Below are 27,655 nucleotides of genomic sequence, written 5' to 3' on the forward strand. Positions count from 1 at the left end.
CCAGTGTTTGTCTCTGTTTCCTCACTAGGTAGTGACCAGCTACCTCACATATGCTCTTCCTTCACCACCATGATGACTGTCCCTTATGCCATAAGATAAGTTCTTCCTTACAGCATTTGTTTAAAGTGTTTAGTCACAGCAAGAAAAAAAGTAACACACCAAAACAGTTGCTCTTGTCAATATTTTTAAATGTCTACATTTTGCTTTTGGGCCAGCCCATGTAACTCCTCTACTTTAGATAATAGTTGTTTAATCAAATATATATGAAGCTAAAGAGAAGAGCAGTGATGACTGCTCTTCCAAAGGACCCATATTCAATTTCCAGCATCCAAAGGGAAACTCACAGCCATCTGTAACTCCAATTCCAGGGGATTCAAACCCCTATTCTGGTTTCCATAGGCATTGCATATACCATGTGATGCACAGACATGCAGGCAAGAGACATCCACATATATGAAATAAGTTTCTGTTAAATGTATGTGTATGTGTGACAGTTTTTATCAGAACAATATTGAATTCTCTCTTGAAAGCTAAAGAATTGGATTACATGGCATCTTAGAAATTACAATAATTTCAAAAGATTTTGGGATTAAATATGCCTCTGTTCCTAAGTATCCAGTACAAGGGCTTTGGCAGGAAATGGAAGGGAGCTGTCTTTTAAGTCTGTCCACGAAAGTAATACGAATGCTAAGAATAGTTGATAGAAGTGACGGAATGAGTCTGCACACATCTCAGGAGACCATTAAGCAAGGCTGCATAGTTACCTGAGAGTCAAGGAGCCTTTGGCTATATTCCTATTTGGAAATGGGCTGTGTCTCTGCCTTTGTTACCTTTCTGTGTAATGTTTGATTTTGACCTTTAAATACAGGGTTCCATGTAACCCAAACTGGCTTTCTAGCCAAGAACGAACTGATCCTACCACTACACTTTCCTTATTCCTAATAGGGAGCTGACCTGACTGCTCTTCAGACAACAATAAGCATATGGAAGTCCATTTTCCAAGATGTCCATTCTGCCTTTTTTGCTTCCTTAAATTGTCTTTTAATGTTTATGAAATCCCATCCACAAAAGGCCCTCACTTTGACTTGTGTTATATACTTGTACTTTCCAGTTTGTACAGGCTCAGTTTATAAGCAAAGTTTTCTTTAATCTTGGGGAATTGTTCCAAAGAAGTTTTAAAGTCTTTCATAAATAAAAATCATAATCTTGATTTATATCCTTGAGGAAGAAGTAATGTGTTACTGTTTAATGGAAAGAATTCCTAGGCCCACTAGTGGGCATTGTCTTTATAAAGTCTGACAATTCTCCAGAGGACTTTCTGGCCCACAACCTATCACAATGATGTGATTTGTGGAGACTTTTTAGAGACCTGAAAGCATTACTTCTCTTTGATGGCATCCCATTACTGAATGAAGTAAAACAAAACAGCTCAGAGACTATCTGAAGTTTAGTTCTGTTATTAAAATCAAATCTCAGATTTGCTCGATTACACAAACACACACACTAGAATGGATGATTTATATACAAACTGACAGGTAGATTATAAGACATCTTCACCTGCCTGGAGTGGCTCTAGGGACTATGGAGCTAGCTATTCTGCAATATGATTCCTCAACTCCTCTATGATGCCTTTTCTCTAATTAGGGGATGACATAATCATGTAAGATTCCTTGATGCATGTGTTAGACAGCATTTTCTCTAAATCAACTTGAGATCTGTTGAGTCCCAAACACAGAAAGGATCCAGTGTAGACGACTGATGGTTTTAATTCCTGGAAACTTTCCTTAAAACCTTCAAGTGTTTACTTCTTAGAACTTAAGTAGGGCACCTAAGTCAATGCTATTTACATAGAAACATAGCATAAACCACATAAGTAGTTTTAAGAGTTTTTTTTTCCTAATAGCCACAACAAGGTGAGTGACATTAATTTTTAAGAAAATATATACGTAAACCAATACATCTAAAATGCTCATTTCATCATGAGATGCATATTTTAAAACTGAGGGTTGGAGAGATGGCTCAGTTGATTAGGGGCTTGCCACCAAACCTGAGAACCTAAGTTTGATTCCTGGGACAAATATAGTGGCAGGAGAAAATCGACTCCCACAAGCTGTCCTCTGTTGGGAGCGACCTTGCCTAATCATTAACTACATTGTCAGCCATAGGTGCTTACTGGCACAAAGTCTTGGCTTCTGTGGGAAAGCACTAACCCAGTTAAGAACAAATAGCTATAGATCTTGTGGGTAGGTACTAGCTTAGATCAGAACAAATGATCATAGATCTTATGGACAGGTACCTAGCAACCTGTTCTGCTCTGTTTGTTCTGCTAAACTTTTCACCCAGCCAATATCCTGTTTTTGAGAACATTTGCACTCCCCCCTGAGAACACCTGCGCTCCCCAGAAACAAAGAGAACCTACGTCACCCCCCTCCCGATACCTGCTTCTATGCATATCTAACCTCGTGTAGGAACAATAAAAATTCAACAGCTTGATCAGACTTCTTGACTTGCTGTCTGTTCTTTGCGTGCCCTTGTCCCCCAGTTCTCTCTTTCAGGTGGTCCCCCAATCCCAGTTCACCACCCTGCTGGATGGGCAGTCCTCTGTCTCCCACACACGCACATAGCAGGCACACACATGAATGAGTGAATGAATGTTATTTTTAAATTGAGACGTTTTGCTTTTTATAGTACATTTTCCAAGTATAGTGTGTAACACATCTTGATTCACACTAGCCACATTACAAGTTCCCATCAGCCACAAAATTGAGTGCTGGCTACTTCATGGAACAGACAGGTCTAGGTGCCTAACATACTCCCTTGGGCAATTGCTCTCACCCATAGCGGGGGTCACATAAGATATCCGGCATATCTGCAGTTCATAACAGTGGCAGAGTTACACTTATGTAGTAGCAAGGAAATAATTTTATGGCTGTGAGTCACCACAACATGAAGAACTGTATTAAAGGGTTGCAGCATTAGGAAGTTTGAGAACCACTGTCCTCCAGCCTTTGCAGGCTGTGTAAATGGAGCATTAAACAAAGTTAAGTCCTGAATGCTATTATTCAGACAACTAAATGCAGATCTTTAGCTATAAAAGTGTGTTGTCTCCTCTGTTGAAATGTCGAGAGGCATACATACAATGGTATAAAGTCCTTATTCATCACACGGTAGTTGCTCTCTCCAGCACTTCAATGCTGTCTCCAGCATATGCTGTTCTCACACTAGGCATCTGCATCCTTGAGGACTGGCTACAGCTCTCTCCTCGTTTTGTAGTTTTTTTTCCTCACATGTTTCCAGTAAAATTATCAGCATAGAACTTCTCTCAAATGATTCAAGCATCTGGACTTAAGGAAAGAAATGTCTCCCCCAGTTTGAAAGGCTCCATCCATGTATCAAAGGTTTTGTCAATAAAAAAATTTAAAGAGTAAAAAAAAATTAATAAGCAAAATTTAAAAAAAGGAAATAATTACAAGGACTGCAGAGAACTGAGATTCTGAGAGAAAAATGTATCTCTGGAGAAATGCTAAATCTTGAATGGGTTATGGTTCATTCTAGGTGCATCTTCCTGAAGCCCCCAAAATTAGTTACCAAAATTTTCCTGTATTTAGTATGAATTCTTAATACTGAGAAAATGAGAAAAAAATCCACAAAGCATTCATTTCTGGTTCATCATTTTATCCATTCAAAGCTCAGGTTCATTTAGTAGTTCTTACTGTGAGTTTAATGATATCCTCCAGTGGGTGTCACTGTAACAAGATTTGTATGCTTCAAAATTAGCTTACGAAAGAAATAGTTCTCACAGTTGGAAAGTAGGCTGCCACCTCCTTTGTTGTGCTCAACATTTCATCTCTATGAGATACACTGTAGCTAAGACTGGAAATGCTAGAGAATCAAATTGAGTTCAGGACCTTTTGACCTGCCATCAGCTCCATTTTCACACACAGCCACCCTAACACAGGAGAGTTTTAATAATAAAAGAAAAGAGGGTCTGGGGAGATGGTTCAGAGGGCAGAGCGCATCTCGTGCAAATAAAAAGAGCTGAGTTTGGATCCCCAGCACCGGCATAGCCAGGTGAGGTGGCTGGAGACTTAGAACTCTAATCCCAACCAGTAAGGCAGAGACAGCAGGATGCATGGAGCTCGCTGCCATCAGGTTAAGTAAGAGGCTCTGCCTCAAAAAATAAGGTAAAGCTTGTCTGAAGAAGATATCCAAAGTAACCTGCATGAATGAGGTTACATGCATACACACACACACACACACACACACACACACACACACACATAAAATTAAAAAAAAATGAGAACATTCTTTTTGTCAGGACATTTTGTCATGGCAACAAAAATGAAATCAGGACAACCATCATATACTTAAAATTAAATAATCATTGATTCTATTTTAAATTTCTTATATTTAATTGATAGATTCATTTAAATACATTCAAATACTGAGCTAAAACATACCGTTAGAAAAAGACACCTGCTCAATACTAGGCATTGTTAGGAAGAAACCATTCCCTACTCCTAATTCCTTCCTTTAGGAAGTTTATCCCTTAGGTCAAATGAGTTTATTTTTAGAAAATTCTAATTTCTATGGTTCAGTGGAGACCATAGCCACATCCTGATTTTCAATCGTTTGCAACAATAGAAATGTAAATTGTATTGCATTACTGAATAAAGTTGAAACGGATTTTACACAGACTTGTCTTTTCAAAAAAGAAAGAGAGAATACTAGCTAATGATAACTGTGTACTGCTTGTTAGTCTGCCAAGACAGGAAACAGAACCCATTTCCTTCCATGTCATCTTATGGTAGGTTAAGGACATAGAAAGTACTGAGAGAAACTGTACTTGTTTTCACATGTTTAGTGTGTATATTTTAAGATTTGTTTTGATTTTAAAATTGTGTATGTGAGAGTATATGCAAGTGAGTTTAAGTACCCAAAGAGGCCAGAAGAAACTAGAAGACTATGTCAGATCCCCTGGAGTTAAGGGCAGTTGTGTGACCTGCTGACTGATGTGGGTGGTGGGAACGGAACTCGGGTATTCTGCAAGAGCAGTATGCATTCTTAGCACCTGGGCCATCTCTCTCAGCCCATCACTTCAAGAAGACATACTGTCTTAAATGTGATGATTTACCCTCAGCTATGTATGCCAGTAGGCCACATAGCCATGTGTGATATGTGCATTTTACGTAGCCACAATTGTGTTATTTTGATCTCGCCTCCCACATAAAATTCCATGCTATTTCTCCTATGTAAAAATTTCCTCTTTTGTTGCTGTAGTGGGAAGAACATTTATCGTAAGTCTTCCCCTCTTAAAATTGTAAGTGCAGAGAATGGTGAACCCACAGGCACAGTGCCGCCCAGCAGACATGTAGAACTGAGACATTATGCCCAGTGAACACCTCCTCCTCGTTTCCTTCTGTGTTCCACCCTGGAAAACACATTTCTACTCCACACCAATAAGCTTACTTGTTTCAACAACCTCACACAAGTACAAATACACAATAAGAAGCAAATTTCAGTTTGGAGAATAAAAACACAAGCACGCAAAAGTCTCTGCAATGAAAGATGGCTGGTGACTTACACTACTTTGATTCAAGATTAAATGTGAAATAGAGGTAGGGGACAGTGGGTTACTAGTGGGTGGTAGTGGTTAACAGAATAAAGCTGAAATACATCCAGATACAGGTAACTAGTTGACTTTTTTTCTTAAAGCCAATTGCCCCTAAATTTAATCCACTTGGAAACACTCAATAAATTTGAAATGATGGCTACTTACTATAGAAGAAGGATTGGCTGGCTTTGAAAATACTTTAAGGCTGTAGGAATTGTGAGGAGATGCTGGTGTGAGTATAGAATTTATTTCTCTGAAGAAATACAACACTGAACACCCTGTTACTTACTCATTATTCAAAACCTAAACAGACAGGTAAGAATTCTTGAAAACTGTCCTAATGCTGGGAGCCAAACCCAGGAAATTACCTGCTGTTCTGGAAATCCTAGTCAATACAAGGTTAAGAAAGGATCGTGAGTCTCAGGTCCCAGGAACTTAAAGAACCTCTGGCATTTCCTGGGAGCCGGTTATGACAGTGTGATGGTCTAGAGCAATAAGGATATGACAGTGGGATGGTCTAGAGCAATAAGGATATGACAGTGGGATGGTCTAGGGCAATAAGGATATGACAGTGGGATGGTCTAGGGCAATAAGGATATGACGGGGGCTTATCCTAAGACATTGGTCTTAGGCAATGAAGACTCAATAGTAGGATAGCCCTAAGCAATGACCCTAGCCCAAACTCGTCATTTTGCTGTGTCTTTATAACCTGCCCCCAAAATTAAAGCTTCAGAGCTTGATCAGAACTCCAGACTAGCTCTCATTCTTTGTGTCTCTTGTCCCTTCATTCTTTTACCCCCCTGCCTAGGGTCTTGTCAAATCCCCGCTGGCCAGGGCATCCTAAATCTAAAGAATTAAGCTTACGATGTTAACTCCCTGGCAACGGGCAAAGGGACACACTGTTGTTGGTGTTACTATGTCAGGCAGGGGCAGAGCAGATGGCAGTCCCTTGTTCATTCTTGCTTGACACCTGGCTTGGTGAATAAAGCTGTTTTATGCCTAGGACACATAATAGTCAAATCAAATCAAATCAAATCAAATCAAATCAAAGCTGTTTTATGCTTAGGACACATAAAAGTCAAATCAAATCAAATCCAGGAAGCACAGTGTAAAAGAAGGAAGACAGAGACCCGTGTACTGACATGTCACCCACAGACCTGCCCTCCACATGTCACAAATGGACCATAGATACCTGCTAGCTGACACTCCACACAATGTGGATGGAGGATGTCACTTAAGGCCCTGCCAACCATGTGGCCATCCTGCAGAGGAAGCCACCACAATGTATGAGTATGTGGTGGTCAGATGGGAGAAAGAGAAGTGGAGCAGCTTGAGCATTGTGAAGATAGATGGAGACTCGAGGGTGGAGAGTAGTAGCCTGGTGTGAGTGGCCAGCCCTGCTCCCTGGGACCATGGTGAGGCCCTAGCCCAAGGTGATGCTGAGGGCCATGTCTGAGTCAGTAGTTACCCACTGGGGTCAGTGTCAGTGTCCATGGCTCATACTACCACTAGAAAATGTGAGGATGTCCCTGACTGGGACAGCCACCAGGGACCACATAGATGTCCAGGGCCTATGCAGAACTGGCCCTGCCCCTCACTGGATGCAGCACAGAGGAGAGCTGGCCCTGTGCGTTACCTTGGCAGCACAGAGGAGCCAGTCCTGAGGGCATACATGTGGGAGAGCTAACCCTGCCACTAGGCACAGAGGTGATGCTCCCTGCTCCCACCACCTCCGGCACTTGGGAAAGTTGCCCCCAGGGTCATAAGCTCAAAAGAGCTGGCATGTGTCCCTTGCTGGCTATCACACTCAGGGGAGTGAGCCCTGCAGCTTGCCTGGTTGAAAGGTAAAAGTGAGCTATCCCTGAGGGTGAGAATGAAGGAGAGTTGGCTCCACCGCTTGTCAGCAGTGAGGTGGCATGGATGCAGGGAGTGTCCTCCCCTTCTTCACCACCTACTTTCCTACCCCACCCCACTTTCACCCCTCGCCACCCTCAGTAGTCTGGAGATCTGGCCCTGCCCCTCACTGGCGGAAGCGCTTGGGAGAGTGGGCCCTGTACCTTGACTGGGCAAGGTGAAGATGGCTCTGGAGCTGTGGGTGCATTGAGCTGGTCCTGAAGGCACGAGAGCAGGAGAGCTGACCCTGCCTCCTGCTGATGGTGGCATTGGATGGGCTATCCAGAGTAGTGCTGGAGAGCTTGCCACGGTGGTGCAGACAAGAGAGAGCTGGTGGGCTGACCAGCTCTGCTACCACCCAGACCCAGAGCCAGGGCTCTGAGATGCCACACTCCAAAATCTATATCATCTCCAGATGGTTGAGATCCATGAAAGGGCCAGTCCTGCTGTTCCAAAGCTGCAGGATCTCCATGACACAGGGCAACAACAGGATAACTGGGAGGAGCCCCCACTGAGGATCCAGTATGACGGTGTCACAGAAGCCAGAGATCTAGAACCAGACCAGTGACTCATTGCAGTGACCATTTACAAGTGAAGACGTGTGGACAGAGGGGTGTACGGTGGAACACACTATGACACACTGCAGCTTCTACAATGAGATGTTTTCAATGCTTTGGTTTTTGTTGTTGCTGTTGTTTTTTTTGTGGGGGAGGTTGCAAGGGCGAAGGTTGGATGTGAGGGGATGGGGCATGAGTGAGACTGGGATGCATAAAGTGAAAATCACGAAGAATCAATAAAACGTTAATTTTTCTCCTTAAAAATACAATGCTAATATATCCACCTATATTTTCACTAAAATACTATTGGATCATCGGTTTAATATGGTAATTTTGATAGTGCAATAGCTTTTTGTTTCTTTTGCTAAAAACTTCATGTTTTCACACTGGGTACACGTATGTGCATTTGTTTGTATGTGTGTTTGTCTGCCTGTGAGTCTGTGCGTGTGTTATTCAATTAGGTCTTTGGTTTTGCCTCCACCTGGTGGACATTTTGGTCTTTTTCATTTAATTACAAAGAGGAAACATCAACTACCCTGGTTCTGTTTTTTTGTTTGTTTGGTTGGTTGGGTTTTTTGTTTGTTTGTTTGTTTGTTTGGCTTTTGTTTGTTTGGTTTTCCAGAATAAAAATGTAAACAGCTAAAATAATGTCTTATAGATTTAGCCAATAATTTATATACAAAAGAATTTCAAGTGGCATACACATATGGTGATTGAAAAAATTTTAAAGGCACTCTTTCTGCCATCGTGGAACCTTTGGAGGCCTGCTGGGAACAAGACTAACTAAAATATGCTTAATTTTTAACTTGTAGAGATATAACATACAGACAAAAAGTTAGAAACCTTGGTGAACTATACAAAATGAACATACTGTGTAGCTACCCTCAAATCAAGGTGCAAAGTACAGTTGAGGTCCCCAAAGCCTGCCTTGCACACCCTTGGTATTTCCACAAAGCTAGCCACTACCACACCCTCAGCTATAAAGCTAGCCACTGCTCGTCCTGAAAGCTGCCCACTACTCTGTCTTCATCATTGCTTAATTTCTGCCACACCATGGAATAATTTACTATGCACAACATTACATCGGTGAGTCTCCCATATTTCTACATAAAGAAAGAGTTTGCTGAAAAAAATAAAAATAAAGGAAAGAGTTTGCTGCTTTTCATTGTGATATTCTAAGAACACAATAATGGATAGATACATCTTAGTTCTAATTTTTCTGTAAGCCTTTGGGGCTCTGGTGAAAGGTGCTGTTGGGACCATTCTGGGACACCTTTTGGGTTTATCTCTTCCATAGTTCAGTGTGTGTCTCATATTAGGACTGTGAAGTCCTTACCCTCTTTAGTAAAAGCAAAACAAACAAACAAACAAACAAACAAACACCCATCAGCTCTTCAAAATCTTTAAACTGGTTAACATTTACACTCCTGTTCCTGACAAGTTCTCACTACGTTGCCCCAGCTGGACAGAAACAATCCTCCTATCTAAACCTCTATGGCCAGCTTAGGTGATGTTCAACAGTAGGAAGGAAAACCCAGTTGCTATGCTCCTTCCAACCCTTGCTACTCATGCTGGGACTGTTTAGTGTTTGTTGGTTTAGCAACCAACCACTCTAGCATGTGGGAAGTAACAGCACCTTGAAGACTGCATTGCTTGGCCTGACGATGCAATGTCTCATGCGCTTGATCTGTTGAGTAACGGTTAGGGACAATGTCTCATGTGCTTGATCTGATGAGTAACGGTTAGGGACAATGTCTCATGTTCTTGATCTGTTGAGTAACGGTTAGGGACAATGTCTCATGTGCTTGATCTGATGAATAACGGTTAGGGACAATGTCTCATGTGCTTGATCTGATGAGTAACGGTTAGGGACAATGTCTCATGTGCTTGATCTGATGAGTAACGGTTAGGGACAATGTCTCATGTTCTTGATCTGATGAGTAACGGTTAGGGACAATGTCTCATGTGCTTGATCTGATGAATAATGGTTAGGGACAATGTCTCATGTGTTTGTTAGCTGTTCGGATCTCCTCTTTTTTCATGTATCCATTTGTCTATTTTTCTCCATGCTCTTACTGAGTTGTATACCCTGTTCATGCTGATCTGTAGGAGTTCTTTATATAATCTGGGTCCTGATTATTTGTTGACCAGTGTGTTTTGAGAAAATGTTCTCCCAATCTGTGACCTGACTCTCCACACTCTTAATAGCTGACTTCACTCAAAAGACTCTCCTAATTTTTACATTCTTTAACTTATCATTTTCTTATGGTTAATATCTTTTGTCACTTTCCAACTTCAGGGTCATGAACATGTTCAGTAGTTATCACCTAGAGGCCTTGGTGTTTCACCTTTATGACCATGATCCATCTTAATCTGCTTGTGGTGGTTTGAACATGCTTGGCCCACAGGGAGTGGTGCTGTTAGGAAATATGGTGTTGTTGGAAGAAGTGTGTCACTGTGGGGTGGGCTTTGGATGTTTCCTCCTATGCTCAGGCTCCACCCATTGCAGAAGAGACCCTCCTCCTAGCTTCCTGGAAGACAGTCTTCTCCTGACTGCCTTTGGATCAAGATGTAGAACTTTCAGCTCTTTCTCCAGCACCATGCCTACATGGCTGCCATACTTTCTGCTATGATGATAATAGACTCTCTGAATCTGTAAGCCAGCCTCCATTAAATGCTTTTCTTTATATGAGTGACTTGGGCATGGTGTCTCACAGCAATGGAAACCCTAAGTAAGACACTGCTGTTTGTGTTTACTGTACACTAGGAGTTAAGGTTCAAGTTTTTTCCAGATGCACAACCAGTTTATTTAATGTCACCACTTAATACTTCCTTCTCTCTCAGTCACCCATATACACACGCACCTTTGTATTATATCGGGTGCTCATATTTGGTTAGGTCAGTTTCTAGACAGTTCAACCCCACTTATGTGGTTAAATGGTTGCAAACATGAAATTATCAAAAATAAAAGCAGTTGGCACTAGGGTACAGTAGACATATTGGGAGGGATGTCTCCTAAATTTGTTAAAAGCCCTGTAGAATTATTTAACTTTCTAAGATAATGCACATTTAACTTTTGTAAAATCAATACCACTTTAAATGACTGCAAAAAAGAGAACCGGAGGTAACCACTGCTTCAAGCAAACTCTCGATTTTCTGACTTACGTTTCCAATTCTGTGGGTTTGTCACTTGAAAATAATTTGTGAGCTGTTATAGACTGAGTACAAAAATCCTTGTAAACTAACTACAGCTATTTAGCAACTTAAAGTCCCAAACTTGTGAATTTTCAACATGAATGGTTGGGAATCATGTCCAAATCCAGAAGTGAGAGTAAAGCACTGTACAGAACCTGTACAGAATGGGTGACCAGTGGAGAATTGCTGGTCCTGTTCGGGAGGCTCATCCCAACATTCAACACCCCCCCACCCCCTCCCCCAGGTGGTGATCAACTCTTTGAGGCTTTGGAGCCTTTGCTGAGTCACATCCCAGTTGTGTGGCCTAGGGCACTTTCCCAAACCTTTGTGACTCTCAGATTCCCAGCCACACCATCTCTCTTGAGAAAGCTGGGTCCGTTATGTGGGTCTGAATCTAAGGAATCGCTGCTCCTAGTAGCGTGTAGGCTGTTGGCTGCACGCACCAGGGTCCTGGGGGAAGTTGGCAGAGCCCTGGAGGCCCGGAGCACCCGTCGTCACTATGACAACCTCAGACGCCTTGCATTCCAGGGCAGCCGGTGGCGGAGTTGAGAGGCCTGGTAGCTGTAGGCCGTGGAGACCCCGGTGGCATGAGGCGGCAGGAGGCGCTGGTGGTGACCGCAGGGACAGCCTCGGAGGCGGGCCGCGATGGGGAGCAGCCTAGGCCCGCAGGGCTGGGGTGCCGCGCGCGTGCTGAGCCTGGAGGCCCCCAAGAGTCTCGCCAACAATGTGAGTTCAGCTCCAGCTTCAGACCTTGGCAGTGGTGGGACCAGTGACAACAAGGCCGGAGGGTGGGGGGCCCAAAATGGAATTACCTGTAGCACTTAAAGTTTCTGGGGGAGGGATGGAGAGCCGCTGTTTGGAGATAAGGACACTCGCAGAAAGCTACTGTGACAGCAGGGACAGCCATAGAGGCAGGCCTCCGTGAGTGGGGATAGGGAGCAGGTTAGGCCCTCAAGATCTCCTCAGGCCAAGGGCTATGTAGGAGAGGGCTATCTTAATCTTCACCAAGGATTCCTGAGTCCAAAGGCTGGATATCATCCTCAACTAAGTTGGTCCTTAACAGCATTGCTTTTCAAAGGGACCATGAATTCATTAACCCAGAGAGATGTGTATGATGATTTGGGGGACAGAGCGTGGGTGGTGGCATACCACTTGTCTAGCATGCTCCAGGACCTAGGTTCACTCTCTCGTACTTGTCTGAGAAGCAGGGTAGGAACCACTCACCTCTTCCCAGGCATCCTTCATTTCTCAGATCAGGAAACCAAGGAACAGAGGGAAGGAGATGAAATCAGCCAGGGCTGGCAAAATACTTAAAACCTTCAGCTCTCATCTCTGGCAGTCAAAGCCCACAAATCACTACCTGGGTTAGAATTTTACACTGCAGTCTTTCTTATGTCCTCTGCCCATGGAATAAGCAAACAATATTCAAATCAGTAAAGACTGTCTTGAGGCAGTTGTAACTGTATTTCTAAGAGGGTTGCAGCCTCCTGTACCTGATCCTTTAGCATCTGGTGAGGGATGATGGGTGAAAACACAGGGCCTAGGAGGAATGCAAGCAGCTTCCAGGGCTGCTCAGAGCCTCCTTGATTGCCTCTCTGGGGACTAGCTGGAGCATCTGGAGGCTCCCTCTGCTTGGGCACTCTAGGAGAGTGTTTGCTCCTAAATACAAGTCATTACATCATCCAGATCAATTTATCCCCTCCCTCCGTCCCTCCGTCCCGCCGTCCCTCCGTCCCTCCGTCCCTCTCTCTCTCTCTCTCTCTCTCCCCCTCTGTATATGTGTGTGTGTGTGTGTGTGTGTGTGTGTGTGTACACGCGCGCGCACACACATGTATGAAGGCCAGAGGACAATCCCAGCTCTCATTCCTCAGATTCATTGAGAAAGTGTGTACCACTGATCTTGACATTTTCGTGCAGGATAGGCTAGACTGGCTGGATGACTGGCTGTCTGGCCAGGGAGCTCCAGGGATCAATTGGCCACCACACCAGGCTTTTCTTATTATAAAATATAAATAATTATATTAGCCCACAGGCAACTGTGAGAAAAGGGAAAATGATCAGGTGCATTATAAAAATCAGCACCAATTGCTGTTAGAAACCTGGCAAAATCTTATTGTAAAACAAACTCCAGAGCGGCCTAGTTCTCAGCAGTTCTGCGCTTTGTCCCTGCGCATGACTCCCTGCTGACCAACACTTAAGCACAGCGCATGCGCAAAAGCACAGTGTGTGGATTTTCCCCCTTCCGTTGTCTTTTTCTTTTTTTCTCTATCTCCAGTCCCCCTCCCTCCCTCCTTCCCTTTCTTTTTCTTAACAGAGGACTTCCCCCTCTCTAGCTTTTTGTCACTCTCTATTTCCAAGGCCTCAGAAATCTCCTTCAGCAGTTTCCTCCGCGAATCCTCTTGTTACCAAACTGCGTCAGTCAAGAGACCTGCACTTTGAGCGGGCAGCTCTTCTCTGTGACCCGGTATAAGCTTTGCCTCCTTCCTTGCCACGTTATTTCCCATGAAGGTTGTCAGTGTACAGAGAAAGCCTAAAGCAATTAGGCTCAGGCAGTGCTGGTCCCTGCTCACATGACTCGAAACCTCGGAAACAAGAACGAGAACCTCAAAGTGCCTGGTTGTACCTTTTCTGAGCCTGGGGACATGTCTGAGTCCTTACCATTGGAAGTGGGCCAGGGTCATGTCTGAGGGTCTTGTCTTGTTTGAGCCAGTCTGCAGTCAGGACAGGTACACTCATGCTACTTATTGGTTAACTTGGAATAAGAGAAGATGTCTGCCATATCTTTGTGAGATTAACATCAAATCTCAAATGTATAACAGATTTTCTTGCGTTCTCTCCGGCTCCTTGAATTGTGACAGGCACCCCTTGTTCTCTAGTGTTGACAGACACATCCATCTGTAGTAGGGTAGTACCCGAGCATACATCTGCTTTCCATCTCTTATGCCACACTCCATTCAATATCCAATCAGTGGGACAGAAAGACTTCTGCCTTTATGAATTGATGGTGGTTTTAAAAAGACAGATACTAAATCATTGGTTACACAACAATTTCATGCAGATATGCAAATGAAGGGACAATAAATGAAACAAAAGATGAAAGAAAGGTTTCCAGGCAAAAAAGGCAGCTGTAGGTTGTAGAACCAGGGACGCTTCCCTGAGGAACTGATACACAGTAAAGCTGGCATTTATAATTTGAGTGGCAGTTACTTGGGCAGCAGCTCTGAAGAGAAACTGGTCATGCAAAAGTGAGATCAGAGGGGAGGGAGGGCCAGGGGTGGGAGACTGAGCATGGCGAAGCCTACAGCAAGATGAATCTGAAGATGTAGCCCAGGCCAGAAAGCACACAACATTCCTGTCCTCTTATGGTTCTGTTCTTTGGGAAGAACAGAAAGAACTCAGCAAAGCACTGAGAACAAATGTCAGTCCTGGGCTGGAGCAAACAGGGAGAGGTGAGGCCAGCCTTGGAGGCCAGGAAAAGGTCCTAAGTCTTCACCCGAAGTTAACTTCTATGGGTTTAATCTCTTATTTTAAGATTTATTGTGTGTGTGTGTGTGTGTGCATGTCCATGTATCTGTGTGTGTTCATGTGTCCTTGCACGTGGCTGGCCACAGAGGCCAGAAGAGGGCATTGGATTCCCTAGAGCTGGAGTTTCAGGCTGCTGTGAGCCACCCTGTAAGTGCTAGAAACAGAATACCAGTATTCTGAAGAAGCAGAAAGCATTTTTAATTGATGAGTCATCAGTTGGGATCAATTGTATATTTTCTTTATTTACATTTCAAATGTTATCCCCTCTACAGTTCTCCCCTCTGGAAACCCCCTATCCCATTCCCCCTTCTCTATGAGGGTGCTCCCCCACCCCCCTCCCGCCTTCCTGCCCTGGCATTCCCCTACATGGAACCCCCACAGGACCAAGGGCTGCTGCTCCCAGTGATGTACAACAAGGCTATCTTCTGCCACATACATGGCCGGAGCCATGGGTCCCTCCATGTGTACTCTTTGGTTGGTGGTCCAGTCCCTCTGAGCACCCTCAGCTCCTTCCATCCCTTCTCCAACTCTTCCATCAGGGACCCCATGCTCAGACCAGTGGTTGGCTGTAAACCCTAAAGGTGCTGAAGTAAGGCTAGAGAGGCTGCTTAAAACACTTGCTATGCAAGCCTGAGGGCCTGAGTTCAAACCCAGCTAGACACAGTAGCATCCACCTGTAGTTCCATGCACCAGTGGTGAGATGGGAGGCTAGCCCATGAGAGTTCCTGAAAGTTTTCAGAACATGCAGCCTGGCAATACGAAATGGAAAACAACAAAGAGAGAGAAGAGACCCTGTCTCAAAGGAGTGGAAGACAAGGACTGAAACTGAGTGTTCTTTCCTCTCCACAGGCACACTGGAGCATATATGCATCACACACACACACACACACACTGCATTCTACATCTGGACTGTAAGATCTGGGCACTGATGTGTCTTACCCTTTGCTTTGTCTTCATCCCCAAGCCAAATGTCAGGAACAGAGTAGGTCTTTAACCAGAATTCATTGCTGGGCACGATGATGCATACCTGTAATCTCAGCAGATTCTACAGCTGCCTGGGAGACACAAAGAGACCTTGACACAAAGCAAAGCAAACCACAAGCCTGGAACCCCTCCTCGTTGATAAGGGAAAGTTCACTAAGGCAACGAGAACACTTCATATATTTCTTCACCCTACTTAAAGAGAATCCCGAAGCTTGGCTCCACACACTCGGGAATTACAGGAAAAGACGAAGTCCTCCAAACCAGAAGTTGTGATGAGAGAACTAATCCCAAGATAGAGCCCACAGGGCGAGCAGTCTATTGGTTCTAAGGAATGACATGCCATCTTTTAAAAAGTTATTCATATAGGAATGATGGCTGGGAGGCTGGGCAGAGTTGGCAATAAATCCGTTGTGAATGTCTTTCCAGGGAAGACGTTTCTATACTGTGAGCCTCATAGGAGAATCAAGGAGGTTTTGGAAGAAGAACTTTCTATCAAGAGGGATGAATGCCATGTGAAAAGCCCACCTGCAGGTAATCATGCCTCAAGGAAGTACACTCGCTAAATGAATGTGACATGGTCTGTCTGACGACAGGCTGGTTATTTTATTTGTAACGAAAAAATAACCACCAAGAGAAGTAAGTTCCTGGGAAATCTTAGAATGCTTTTTGGCCTATGTCCAAATATACCTCCACATGTAGAGGAAAATGAACTTAAATCTTCAACACATGCCTTGCTGCCCGTGCTTTGGATACTCTTTCTGTTTAACTGTAAGTAGAACACTTTCACATGATTGGGACACACAGTATTATCTTTGGACTCATCAGTGTAGATGTGCTCGATGGCAGGGGTCCCCAAATGGTGCATTGTACCTGGATGCCTAGACTATCAAGTTCCAGGTGATTGGTACTCCTTGTGCAGAGCCCCTCCTGGCAACTACTGTCACAGCAGAACGTGAGTCACTAAACCATGTCAGATCACCCAAAGACCTTACTTTATCAAAACACAGCACATGAGTGACACAACTGGATATGGATAGCTCTCAAGATGGCTGATGTGATGTCCATGTTCAGACACAAGTCTAGGATGACTGGCCCCACATCCTCCTGATTCCTCTTCAGCAGCTGATCACTGGTGGAGAATATAATCAGGTTTTTATTATAATGCTCATGGGGTCTTGAATTTTCTAAAGAAATAAGCAGGTCAGCAGGACGGCTCCTGAGGTAAAGTACCTGCTGTGAAAGAAAGCCTCTTCACCTGAGTTCAGTCCCTTGAACCTACAAATCCTAAATTTCCTTCATGCTGCTGGTGTACAGCACCCTGAAAAAAGCAACTTCAGTCGGGAAGGCTTACTTGAGTCATAATTCCAGGTCACACTCCGTCATGGCAGGGTTGTCAAGGCGGGAACGTGAAGCAACTAGACACACCCTCCGTCAAGAGCAGAGAGAGAAAATGCATGCCCACTGCTCAGCTTGCCCTCTGTACTCTAATTCAGTTCAGGATCCCGAGCCCAGGGGACCATGCTGCCCAATCTGTGGTGGCTGGGTCTTTGCATATCAATTAGCATAGTCAAGACAATCCCCCACTAACATGCCCACAGGTCAGCCTGATGTTGACAATCCCTCATTGAGACTCTTCCTGGGTGACTCTATGTTGTGTAGAGTTGACAGAGCTAATCATCACATCATATAAACTCCACAAAGCTGTACTGTGCCCTTCACATGCACGATACAGCACGTACACCCCCCACACACACACATCATGCACACATACAAAACTAATAAAAAATAAAATAAATGAGAGAACCATGAGTACCATGTTTGGAGAACTGGCAATTTCTGGAGAGGACTGTTCCGGGAAGGTGGGGTCCAATAAGAGATGCTGACAACCTTAAGGCATATCATCCCGACTCTAGCCCACTTCACGTTTCTAATCAACCATGGTTACTTACTTTTGGGTCTTAATGTATCGCCAATGACATGAAGCGTCTTCAAGAAAGACTCTGCGTTCTGCGAGTGGATGTAGAATGGCCTATGTGTAATGTGTTTTTGATGGTTAAACAACTTTTGTCCAAGTTATTATGATAGTTTAGATTTAGCTTCATTGTTTCGAAGGACCACATAGAAACTAAATAACATATTTGCTATTCTCTGATGAGGAAATGAGTGTTGTATGATTCTTGTTGGGTGCATTTTAATGTGAGACAACCTAAGAGAATAGGAAAGAAACATTTGTTTCTGTAAGTATTTTCAAATACTCACTCAGGATGCAGCTACTAGGGCTGCATTTTTATAATATCCACCAGAGGGCGCACAAAGGCACTATTCACTTAGAAAAAGTCTCAGAGTAGAAATTAGTCTATACAAAGTTGTGCTTTAAAGGGCTCCTCCAGAATCGGACCGAGTACCCAGGGAGAATGGTAGACTCTTGGCTACTGCAGTGCCGGCAGCCTCTAACTGGTCATTGACCTTCGTGCAGGCAACCCCTATCTAGCCATTGACCTTCTAGTGGGGTGTGCAGAAAACCTGATGACAGCTGGAGCTTCTCCTTCCAAAAGACACACATTCCCACACACAACCTGGACTCTGGATGCAGCATTTATTTAAGTGTGCCACAGTAGCTATCTATAGATGCTAAGAGTGAGTGCACATGGAGGGTTACTTCCGTGTCTATTTGTCTTTTGTTCCTCTTTTGTCCCTGTTGTAAGTACACTTTGGTCCCCAAAAAGTTTGTTTGAAGGCCCAAACCTGTAATTTCTCCTGTATATCCATCCCCTCAGTGGCACCTGGCATGAATATCTACTCCTTTTCTTTTTCTGCTCTCAAAGCCTCAATATGGCCCGGAGAGCATCAATCTTCATTCCCCTGGCTCAGCTCCGATCTTTTTGTCCCCCCTTTCTCCCTTACTTCTGTACCTCCACTTGGCCTCAAAAATATGGATAACTCACCCCCTGTTTTTGAGTCAGGGTCTCTATACATAGCCTAGGCTGGCCTCAAACTTATAGAGATCTACGTGCCTTTGCCTTCCAAATGCTGGGATTAAAACATGCACCACTACATCCAGCTGTTACACATGGCCCTATAATGATAACCACTCCAAAACGCCTAGCTTCCGTTTTCCCTCCTCAAACCTCTGAGCCTACTTGGCTTTCCAACTGGATGTCTGGTTGCATTGGCAGTATAGCGGTGAGCGTAGCGCTTTCCAAATGGATGTCTGATGACTGCACTCCCCCAAGTTAATACATCCTGAAGAGAGCTCTAATTCTGTACCCAGGTATTTTTTTTTACCCACACTTCAAGGCTCTTCCCCACATCAAGAAGTAGCACACATTCCGTTTACTTGATTAGGGCAACATTTAGAAGTCAGGTCCTCAAGCTCCATTCCAGACCATGGCTAAACTTGCTGACTCCATGTGTGGAAGAGCCCTAAGTTTCCCCAGCTGCACCCTTGACCACCTCATCCTTCTCCTCCCTCTCTCAAGAGCAGCAGGGCTTGCAGCTGCCTCACTGTGCTCTCCTAAGTCCGTTCTCTACACAGAAACAAGAATGGTGTACAGGACTAATCAGGTCACCTCCACACTCAAACCTCTACAGTGGCCCAGCCAAGCCCTGTGGGGTTTGTGCCACTGCTCACTGGCTCGAGGGTTCAATGTTTAATGTGCCCGATGGTTCTTCCCTGGACTCTATGACACTAAGTTGTCCTGGCCTTCTTCCTGGAACACCTTTTTCTTTTGCTCCTTAAAGACTATTATTACCTCCCTTTGCCCAACACTCAGGTTTGCCAGGATGATATCTACCATCTTCTAATCTTGCCCCACTAGCTCCTCCACTGTGATCTTACTAGCGCACTCTGGATAGTTGTGTCCCTAGGCAGACTCTCTCCTGGATGTCCCCTAGTCACTCAGGATCAGCACTAGGAAAAAATTAACTCCTCTCACCTGACCCCACCCCACCTCACCAACTTACTCCTTCCCCTGCATCAGAGGCCACCAAATGACATGGCTACTCCAAAATCTTCTGCTCCCAAACCACTGGGCATGCGCCAACTTTACCCTTCAAGTACGTATATTTCCTCTGGAGTGTATACTTTATCAGAACCAGTTGTCAACATAAAAAATCAGACCCGTACCTGTAACCCAAATGTTTGAGTGGAAGCAGCAATAATCGGGAGTTCAAAGTCATCTTTGACTACATCTCTGAGAGTTTGAGGGCAGCTTGAGTTATGTTAGTCCCTGTCTTAAAGAACCCAGAAAACGGGCTGGGGATATAGTCCAGTCATAGAGCACTTGTCTAGAATGCAACAGGGTCCTGGGTTTGACCTCCCCCCCCCCAAACTCCAAGTACTATCAGATCTGTGTATCTACAATGCATAAGGTACAATGTACAATGCATAATGTATAACGCCTAAGCTAGGCCTCCCAGCAGGCAGGTCAAGGGCCCAGGAGTCACTGTACGCTGGTTAAAATCTCTTGAATTTTTTCTTCCCCTTGTCAAATCTTGGAGCATGTTAATACAGGGAAGCATGGGAGGCAGGGCTTAAAACTGGCCTTTCAGGGCCTCTCGTTCACTGCTCAGCCCACAGAGAGGCAACCAGAACAAACACATATTTTTAAAGATAAGATTAACTTCCCTGTGAGATCAACCTGAGGCAGTGGCTAGAATCTCTAGGGAGTGGTTTTGTATTTTTTTAAATTTAGAAACAAAATTGACAGAAAAAGGTCCTTGAATATAAACGGTCAAGGGTATGAGGAGAAAAAAAGAATCTCTAGAATGTTCTAGAGATCTAGACAAGATCTGCATCTTTGTGGCCTGGTGCTCTCTTCCTTTCCTCGCCAGGTATAGAGGTTCTGAGGCTTTGCTGGTACCACCCCTGTCTTGTCTTCCTGCTGCCTTCTAAAAGGCACATCTCTGGAGCATGGGGGTCACTCCCCCAATAGAGCAGTGTATCAAAGGACTCCAGAGCATCTTTTGTTCTACTTGAGCATGTCAGCTCTGGTAACTTCTTCACCCAAAGTTTCACATTGAATAAAAACAGTGTTATTACTAGTTTTTTTTTTAAATCAGTCTTCTTCTTTGAAAGCAATATAATCACTTACGCACAATGTGTTTTACTTTGAGGTTTTTAACACTCCTTAGCATCTGTACGTATATTTTGAATGTTTTCTCTGTTCAGTTGTAACCTTTAGCACTCCTGTGATTGTATCAGGAAGAACACGACCAGAGTTGGCCCTCACAACACTTTCATATCCAATTCAATGTGGTGGCTGGTGTGCAGAGCCCTGCTCTAGATTGTAAACTGCTTTCTACCTACTAGATCTTCTAGGGCAAATATTTATGGTCCCCTGCCTTTGGGAACCTATTCTCAGTGGCTGAGAGGAGCCTTTTCTCTCTTTAGACAGGACAGAGGAGGAGATTGGCTTGAATGGGAGGGGAAGATTTAGGTTAGATTCAAAGAATGGCTTTGATTTCATAAGATCTTGACAGAAAGCAACTGTGAAGTCTGTCCTTAAGGACCTAGAAAAAGCTGGCTCTCATCTTGATAGGCAGCTTAAGGCACTCTCCCGGTTGGTTCAAGAGAGGCTAGGGTAACAACACTCAACTTGGCAAGCCCTTGGAGCTGCACCTCTGCAGACAGACTCTGAGGTCACCCTTTGAGAGTGAAATCACTCTCCTTGCTAAAACAACAGCAACCATTTGTTAAACACAAAGCCCTCTATATGCATCCGGTCCACATCCAAGAAGAATCTGACAAGGCGGTATTATCCCCATTTCAAATCTAAGGAAACAAACCCAGCACGTTAACACAACTTGTCCAGGTTCTCTCAGTCCGTGCTGGGAGAACTGAGACTGAAGCCCCCACTCTCCTCTGAGCCCAGAGACTGTCCCCCCCACCCTCCGGCATTGCTTCCTGTGGAATCTTTTAGGAAGGTACCAAGTGTCATGAGAGCATTAGTGAGACTGCTGCTGGCTCTGAGGAGAATATTCAGCAATAAAATGCTCACACATGCTCAGAATCATAACAAGTCATAGCAGCTTACCTGAGTTCACTAACTCAGCGTGGATTGTGCTTCTCTTTGTGATTAAATTTGTCTTAGTTGGCGTTGCTATTCCTGTGATAAACTCCATGACCAAAGCACGTGGGGGAGGAGAGGGTTTTTTTCAGCTTATAACTCCAGGTAACATTTCATCGCTAGGGAAGTCAAGGCAAGAGGTGATGCAGAGGCTGAGGAGGGTTGCCGCTTCCTGGCTTGCTCAGCAAGCTTTCTTATATACCCCAGGGCTACCTGCTCAAGTTTGGTACCACCCATAGTGAGCTGGACCCTCCCTCATCTATCATCAATCAAGAAAATGTCCCCTCCCCCAGGCTTAGCCCACAGGCCAATCTAGTGGTGGCATTTTCTCAGTTGAGGGTTCTCTTCGAAAATGAATAGCTTGTGTCACATTGACATAAAACTAGCCAGCGCAGAAGTTAAAGAAGAAGCTAAGCAGATGGTTTTAGGACATTGTGGGGATCAAAAAGTACAAAGTATTAGCAACGCTTAGACGTGTGCTGATGTACAGGCATCCTTTTCAGGATCCCAGACCTGCCGTCTGCAGATCACAGTGCAGATGCCATTTTCCAGGTGTTCAGCACTGTAACAGTAGGGTACACTGAGTTTGTCACGGAGTTTTCATGGGGACATTAAGCCACACCTGACTGATGGCTTTTAGGAGAGTCTAAAGTCTTCTGAATGTTTCTTTCTTTCTTTTTCTTTTTTTTAACATCTGAATTTTTTTAATCCTTCTTTACAAGTTACCTAGACCACTTTTGATTAAGAAAACTGTAGAAAGTTAGTTAACTGCCACAAGCAGACGCCAGTTGGTGGAACGTGTCAATTTCCACAGAGTCCTGCTTTGCGGGGTGTCTGAATGCACTGCTCGGGGTCTCTGCTCAAACTTGCTGGAATCACTCATGGCAGATTTTAGTCCACAGGTCGCTTTTCCCCATATTTCTTTGTAAACTCTTCAGCATTCTTACAGAATTTTTTATGGTCCTTAGAGTATTCTTCAGCTAGGTCAGCCCGGAGTGGGTGCTCAGGCTGGGGGTCATTCACCAGTGCTATGAGGGACTGGATTACTTGGTCAGTCTTGGTGGCTGGCTTCCAGTTTTCAGCACTAATTACTGGCAGACACACCTGCCCCTTCTCGTAGATGTTAGGGTGGTAGATCTTTGTTTTAAGTGTGATCTTGGGTGGTTTGAATGGATACTCTGCTGGAAAGTTGATTTCAATTCTGAAGGCTCCCTTATCATATGGAGGGTTGTCAGGAACAATAAGCCCTTGCCAAGTCAATAAATTAGCTTCATCAACCTGGATGTTGCGGAAGTTTTTCATTCCACATTTGCAGATCTCTTCAAGTTCCTTCATCAGCCTCCTGCTGGCTGCCATCTTGGATCTGCTGCTGCTGCTTTCCCCCTTCTGAATGTTTCTTAATCTGTGAAAATATTCCCACTTAATGAAGGAATTACATTAGAATGAGATATGAAAAACTCAACAATATGTAGAATTTGTCTTATTTATTTATATATATTTGCAATATATGTTACCATAACGACCTTTCATGTCTTTGTGGAGACTCAAACATAAGAGCACACAGTGATTTAATTTCATCACTGAATGCATGAAATGTATCAAAGATTAAATAGATGGCAAACACCTCATGTGGCTTGATGAATCTGGTCAAGTATATTCTACCCAATTAATTGGAGGTCCAATCACCCAGGAAAACCCCTTTGAAGCACTTTGCACTCGGAGGAGGATATATACCACTCACTGTTGTTGTCTTGCTCCTAACACGTTCACAGTGGCCCTGGATGGAATCTGGAGCATTCGAAGGAATCTCCCCGTGGGAGGCATGATACCAGGACAGCAGAGCAGAAACAGCTCACTCCCACAAGCCAAGTACTACTCGAGGCACGGAGGACTTAGAAGTAAGGACCCTGAACCACAGACAGCCCGAGGGGGTCCCACAGCTTACAAACAAGGGGCACATCCGTAAGCACCTCAGTCAGAGGCCAACCTTTCCGGCCTTGCTTCTGTCTGGTCACAGTTTACTTATCCACTGTCTGTTATGCTGAGACTCAAACAGTTCAGCTGAGGAGCACACCTTCACAGACATCAGAGAAGTTCATACCTTGGCTTAGACGTCTGACTCTACTTTGTACACACAAGTGTTTCTTGCACGCAGCCAGGCTTTAGGGGAGGGACCGTGTTCGTTCCTTCCTTCTAAGTGGGTGACAAAAGGGAGGTGAGGGAATGAAGGAAGGACTCCTCAGGTCTCTTGCCTGGACCTTTTGGTCTCCCCTTATTCTAGGCACATGGGCCACGTGTCTATTCGAAAACATAAGCTTAAGAGAAGCATCCTTCATTCCTTCCTGTCTCAGTGTCTGTCACAAATATTTAGCAGGATATGGGAGGGAAACAGAAGTCTTGACCACAGAATTATGTGCAGATACTGTAGGGACATGTGGCTGGTACATGAGTCCTGAACGTCACTTTACAGCTGGGAGGTAACCCTGTGAGCAAAAGCAGCAGCACACAGAAGCCAAACATGCTCTCTCCCTGTCCCTGTCCCTGTCCCTGTCCCTGTCCCTGTCTCTCTCCTTCCTTTTTAAAGACATTTTTGTTATGTGTGTTTGCTAAGTGCCCACAGAAGCCAGAGGTCAGAGGTCAGAGATCCTCTGATAGAGTAATCCATGCTTTTAATCAGTGAGTCAGTCCCATTCCATGTACTCTTAACCAGGATATGAGTCATGTCAGCAAATTCTATGAGCACTACTTGTTTCAGATTCTTAACATATTGTTCTGTTTAAGAATTACACTTGACATAAGGAATGGGCACAATCCATTTCTCAGGTGAAGACATTGAGGCACAGAAAGGCTGAAGAATTTACCCAATGTCACTTAGCTATTGAGAGGGAAGTGCTTTGAGCCCTGGCAGCACATCCCCAGAGCCCATGCCCTCATCTATGAAGTGCTCTGGTGCCCAGAGCCCAAAGACTGGGGATGTAGTGGCCGTAAGTGACAAGGGGGTGCAGCCCAAGTACTACAAACTCGGAGCCTGGGGATGGGCCTGTGAGACATGGATGATGAAGCCACTGAGGACTGAGACACAAGATTAAAGGACAGAACTGAACAGGACTCAGCCGTGAGTGTGGGTTGGCAATAATAAAGCAGCTGCCATGATTTTACCTCATGCGAGGTGGGACAGTAAGCATTTTACAGAATTGTGTAGGCCACATGACCAAACATTGAAGATGATAAGCTCCGTCTTCCAGGTAGGACAATTTGGTGACAAGAAGGACATTATTATCTAGGGTCCAAGGGGTCGTATAGTGGAAATTACCAGCCTCTGTCCGTCTGGCTTCCAAGACTGTGCTTAACCACTAGTCATCCTGACAGAGATTCTGGTCACAGAACAACAGGGTGGAGCCAATTAAATCAGTGTGCTTAACCAGGCATAAGTGTCAGGGCTGTGCAAGGCAGCATTAGAATCTGAGAGAGAGTACATCTACAACCCAGACAATAGTCAGTGCTTTGAGTAAACCTAATTTATCCTGTGATCCTAGATAGATAGGATCTGGAGGATCCTTGGAGCTCACTGGCCAACAAGCCGTGCCAATTCAGTAAGCTCCAGGTCCAGTGAGTGATCCTGTCTCAACGACTAGGGTGGGGACAGTCAAGTCACACTTACACTGACCCCTGGTCTCCATTGTGCACATGTACATATGTGCACACAGTCTCATGCATACATGCTCACACACACACACACACACACACACACACACACACACACACACACCAGCTCTGTGAAGACGAGGACAGTATCTTGCTCTCCATGATGTAGCTCACTATTAGTTTGTTGTGAGAATGACCAGCAGCTGAAGGAGCCAAAGAATCTGTGGTGAATGTCATCGACTGTGTGCTCAGAAACTACTTGCTGCCAACCACATCTCCCTCTCCACAAGTGTGTGGGTTGAACAGGATACAGAATGGATGAGGGGAGCAGGGGAACCTAATTACTGAATTATAATGTACATACATTTTATATGTATCCTGGACCCTGTCACACTTTTCAAGTTTTCTGTGTTTTCAAGAACTCCTACATATTTTCCCTCTCCCTCTCCCTCTCCCTCTCCCTCTCCCTCTCCCTCTCCCTCTCCCTCTCCTTCCCCATCTCTCCCCCTGTCTCTCCCCCTCCCCCTCCCTCTGTCTTTCTGTCTCTCTCTCTGTTCACGTGTGTGTGATCAAGAGTGTCTCTTCCAAGTGTAAGAGTCGTGGCTGTGCGGTGGGTTCTCAGCCTGATTTAGAGACTCTCAGTAGCCACTGTTATTGCACCATGAGCTTAGCTCATTTTGTCCTCACCACTTCCTTATTCTGCACCGTGTTAACAAACGGAAAGAGAAAACAGTCATTTAGCCCACTGTAAACTTGAACACGCCCACAGAGTAAATAAATGGGTTCCTAACGACGACTCAGATGCTGCTTCAGATTAGTCTGGGTCCAAGGCCTTTTCAAGCCAGCACCTGCATGTGCTGACATTGCCCAGAACCACACTCCAACACTTGGGGCTTAGGGGTGAATTGGGGCTTCTGGGTCATAAGAAAGTGTTGGCTTCCAGGTCATTAGGAAGTGTGTGGCTTTCACATTCTGCCTTGTAGGTGAACCACCATGAGGGCTAGGATTCTAAAGTTAGATTGAAATGGGGTCAGGATTGAAGATCATCTCCTCATAAAACACATTTGCTGTCATGTTTTTTTTTTTTCTCACTCTAGGATAAAATGGACACCTTTTCACAGAGATGGAACTTCATTCACCTAATGTCCAAAGACAGAAGAAACTCAGCCTTGTTTCTCAATTAAAATGTATGGGACAAAAAAAAAAGGTTTCACCCTGTAATACCAATATGTAAGTCAGTCCAAAGCCATGAAATACTATTGGAAAAATATGCTAAGAAAAATACACTTGTTTTTATAGTTCTCACAGTTGGGATGTATTAGGCTTCTGTTCAGCTTATTCTATTAAATATATCTAACAAAAATCACAGCTCTTTTTCGTTTCAAGTTAAACATTATAAAATTGAAACTTTACCTACTGTGTAATTGGCTCACCCATTTCCTGTTTGGTATAGAGAGTGGTTCAGACATGGGTGCCACAGAGCAAAATCCACACACAGTGCATGCAGGCTGGTGAAAGGATAACCAGCGTGAAAGAGCTGGGCTCAAAGACAGTTATTTTTATATAGCTCAGTAGAGCTCATTGTTCCTCTAGAATTTGCTCACTAAATAGCAAGGAGCCGGGTGCTTACTATGTATCTATGTATCTATCAAACAATCTATCAATGTATCTATCTATGTATCTATGTATGTATGTATCTATCTATGTATCTATCTTTATATCCTTCTATGTATCTAATTCTAATTAGTTTAAAAAGAGGTTAACAAGAAAAGTCCTTTCACCTATTTCATAGAAATATATACATATCATGTATATATTGGCTTATCATCAAGAGTATTTGCTGCTCTTACAGAGAATCCAACACTCACACTGTGGATCACTACTGTCTGTAATTCTAGTTCTAGGGAGTATGACATCCTCCTTTGGCCTCTTCGGCCACTACAAGCATTTAGTATATAGCCATACACTCAAGCATAACACCTATACACATAAAATAAACATAAATCTTTTTTTAAATTTTAATCTTTTATTTATTTATTTATTTATTTATTTATTTATACTCTAGATTTTATAGACATAAATCTTAAAATAAATTAAAAAATGAAATGTAAAGAAGGGCTAGAGTGTATCTTGGTAGGTAGAGTCCTTGTCTTGCATGCCCAAAGCTCTGGTTT

At 44.1% G+C, this 27,655-nt stretch overlaps 1 protein-coding gene and 1 pseudogene across 1 annotated transcript; one reads left to right on the top strand and one right to left on the bottom strand.

Annotated features, from left to right (window-relative positions):
• The first annotated feature begins 11,774 nt into the window (after nucleotides 1-11,774).
• Nucleotides 11,775-26,866, top strand: CUNH11orf97 (chromosome unknown C11orf97 homolog). The gene is made up of 4 exons (XM_028763436.1): nucleotides 11,775-11,985; nucleotides 16,195-16,299; nucleotides 23,609-23,734; nucleotides 26,579-26,866. Exons 1-4 carry the CDS (start codon nucleotides 11,847-11,849, stop codon nucleotides 26,581-26,583), a joined length of 375 nt encoding a protein of 124 aa, XP_028619269.1. The 5' UTR covers nucleotides 11,775-11,846; the 3' UTR covers nucleotides 26,584-26,866.
• Nucleotides 22,642-23,192, bottom strand: LOC114617790 (annotated as a pseudogene).
• Nucleotides 26,867-27,655: the final 789 nt, after the last annotated feature.

This window comes from Grammomys surdaster, unplaced genomic scaffold (assembly GCF_004785775.1).
Source record: "Grammomys surdaster isolate TR1022 unplaced genomic scaffold, NIH_TR_1.0 138, whole genome shotgun sequence".
NCBI classification, from domain to species: domain Eukaryota; kingdom Metazoa; phylum Chordata; class Mammalia; order Rodentia; family Muridae; genus Grammomys; species Grammomys surdaster.

Coding starts and splice junctions, on each gene's coding strand:
- CUNH11orf97 (XM_028763436.1), top strand. CDS start 11,847: ATGAGGCGGCAGGAGGCGCTGGTGGTGACCGCAGGGACAGCCTCGGAG. Junction 11,986..16,194: donor CCAAGAGTCTCGCCAACAAT/GTGAGTTCAGCT, acceptor ATGTCTTTCCAG/GGAAGACGTTTCTATACTGT. Junction 16,300..23,608: donor TGTGAAAAGCCCACCTGCAG/GTAATCATGCCT, acceptor ACACGTTCACAG/TGGCCCTGGATGGAATCTGG.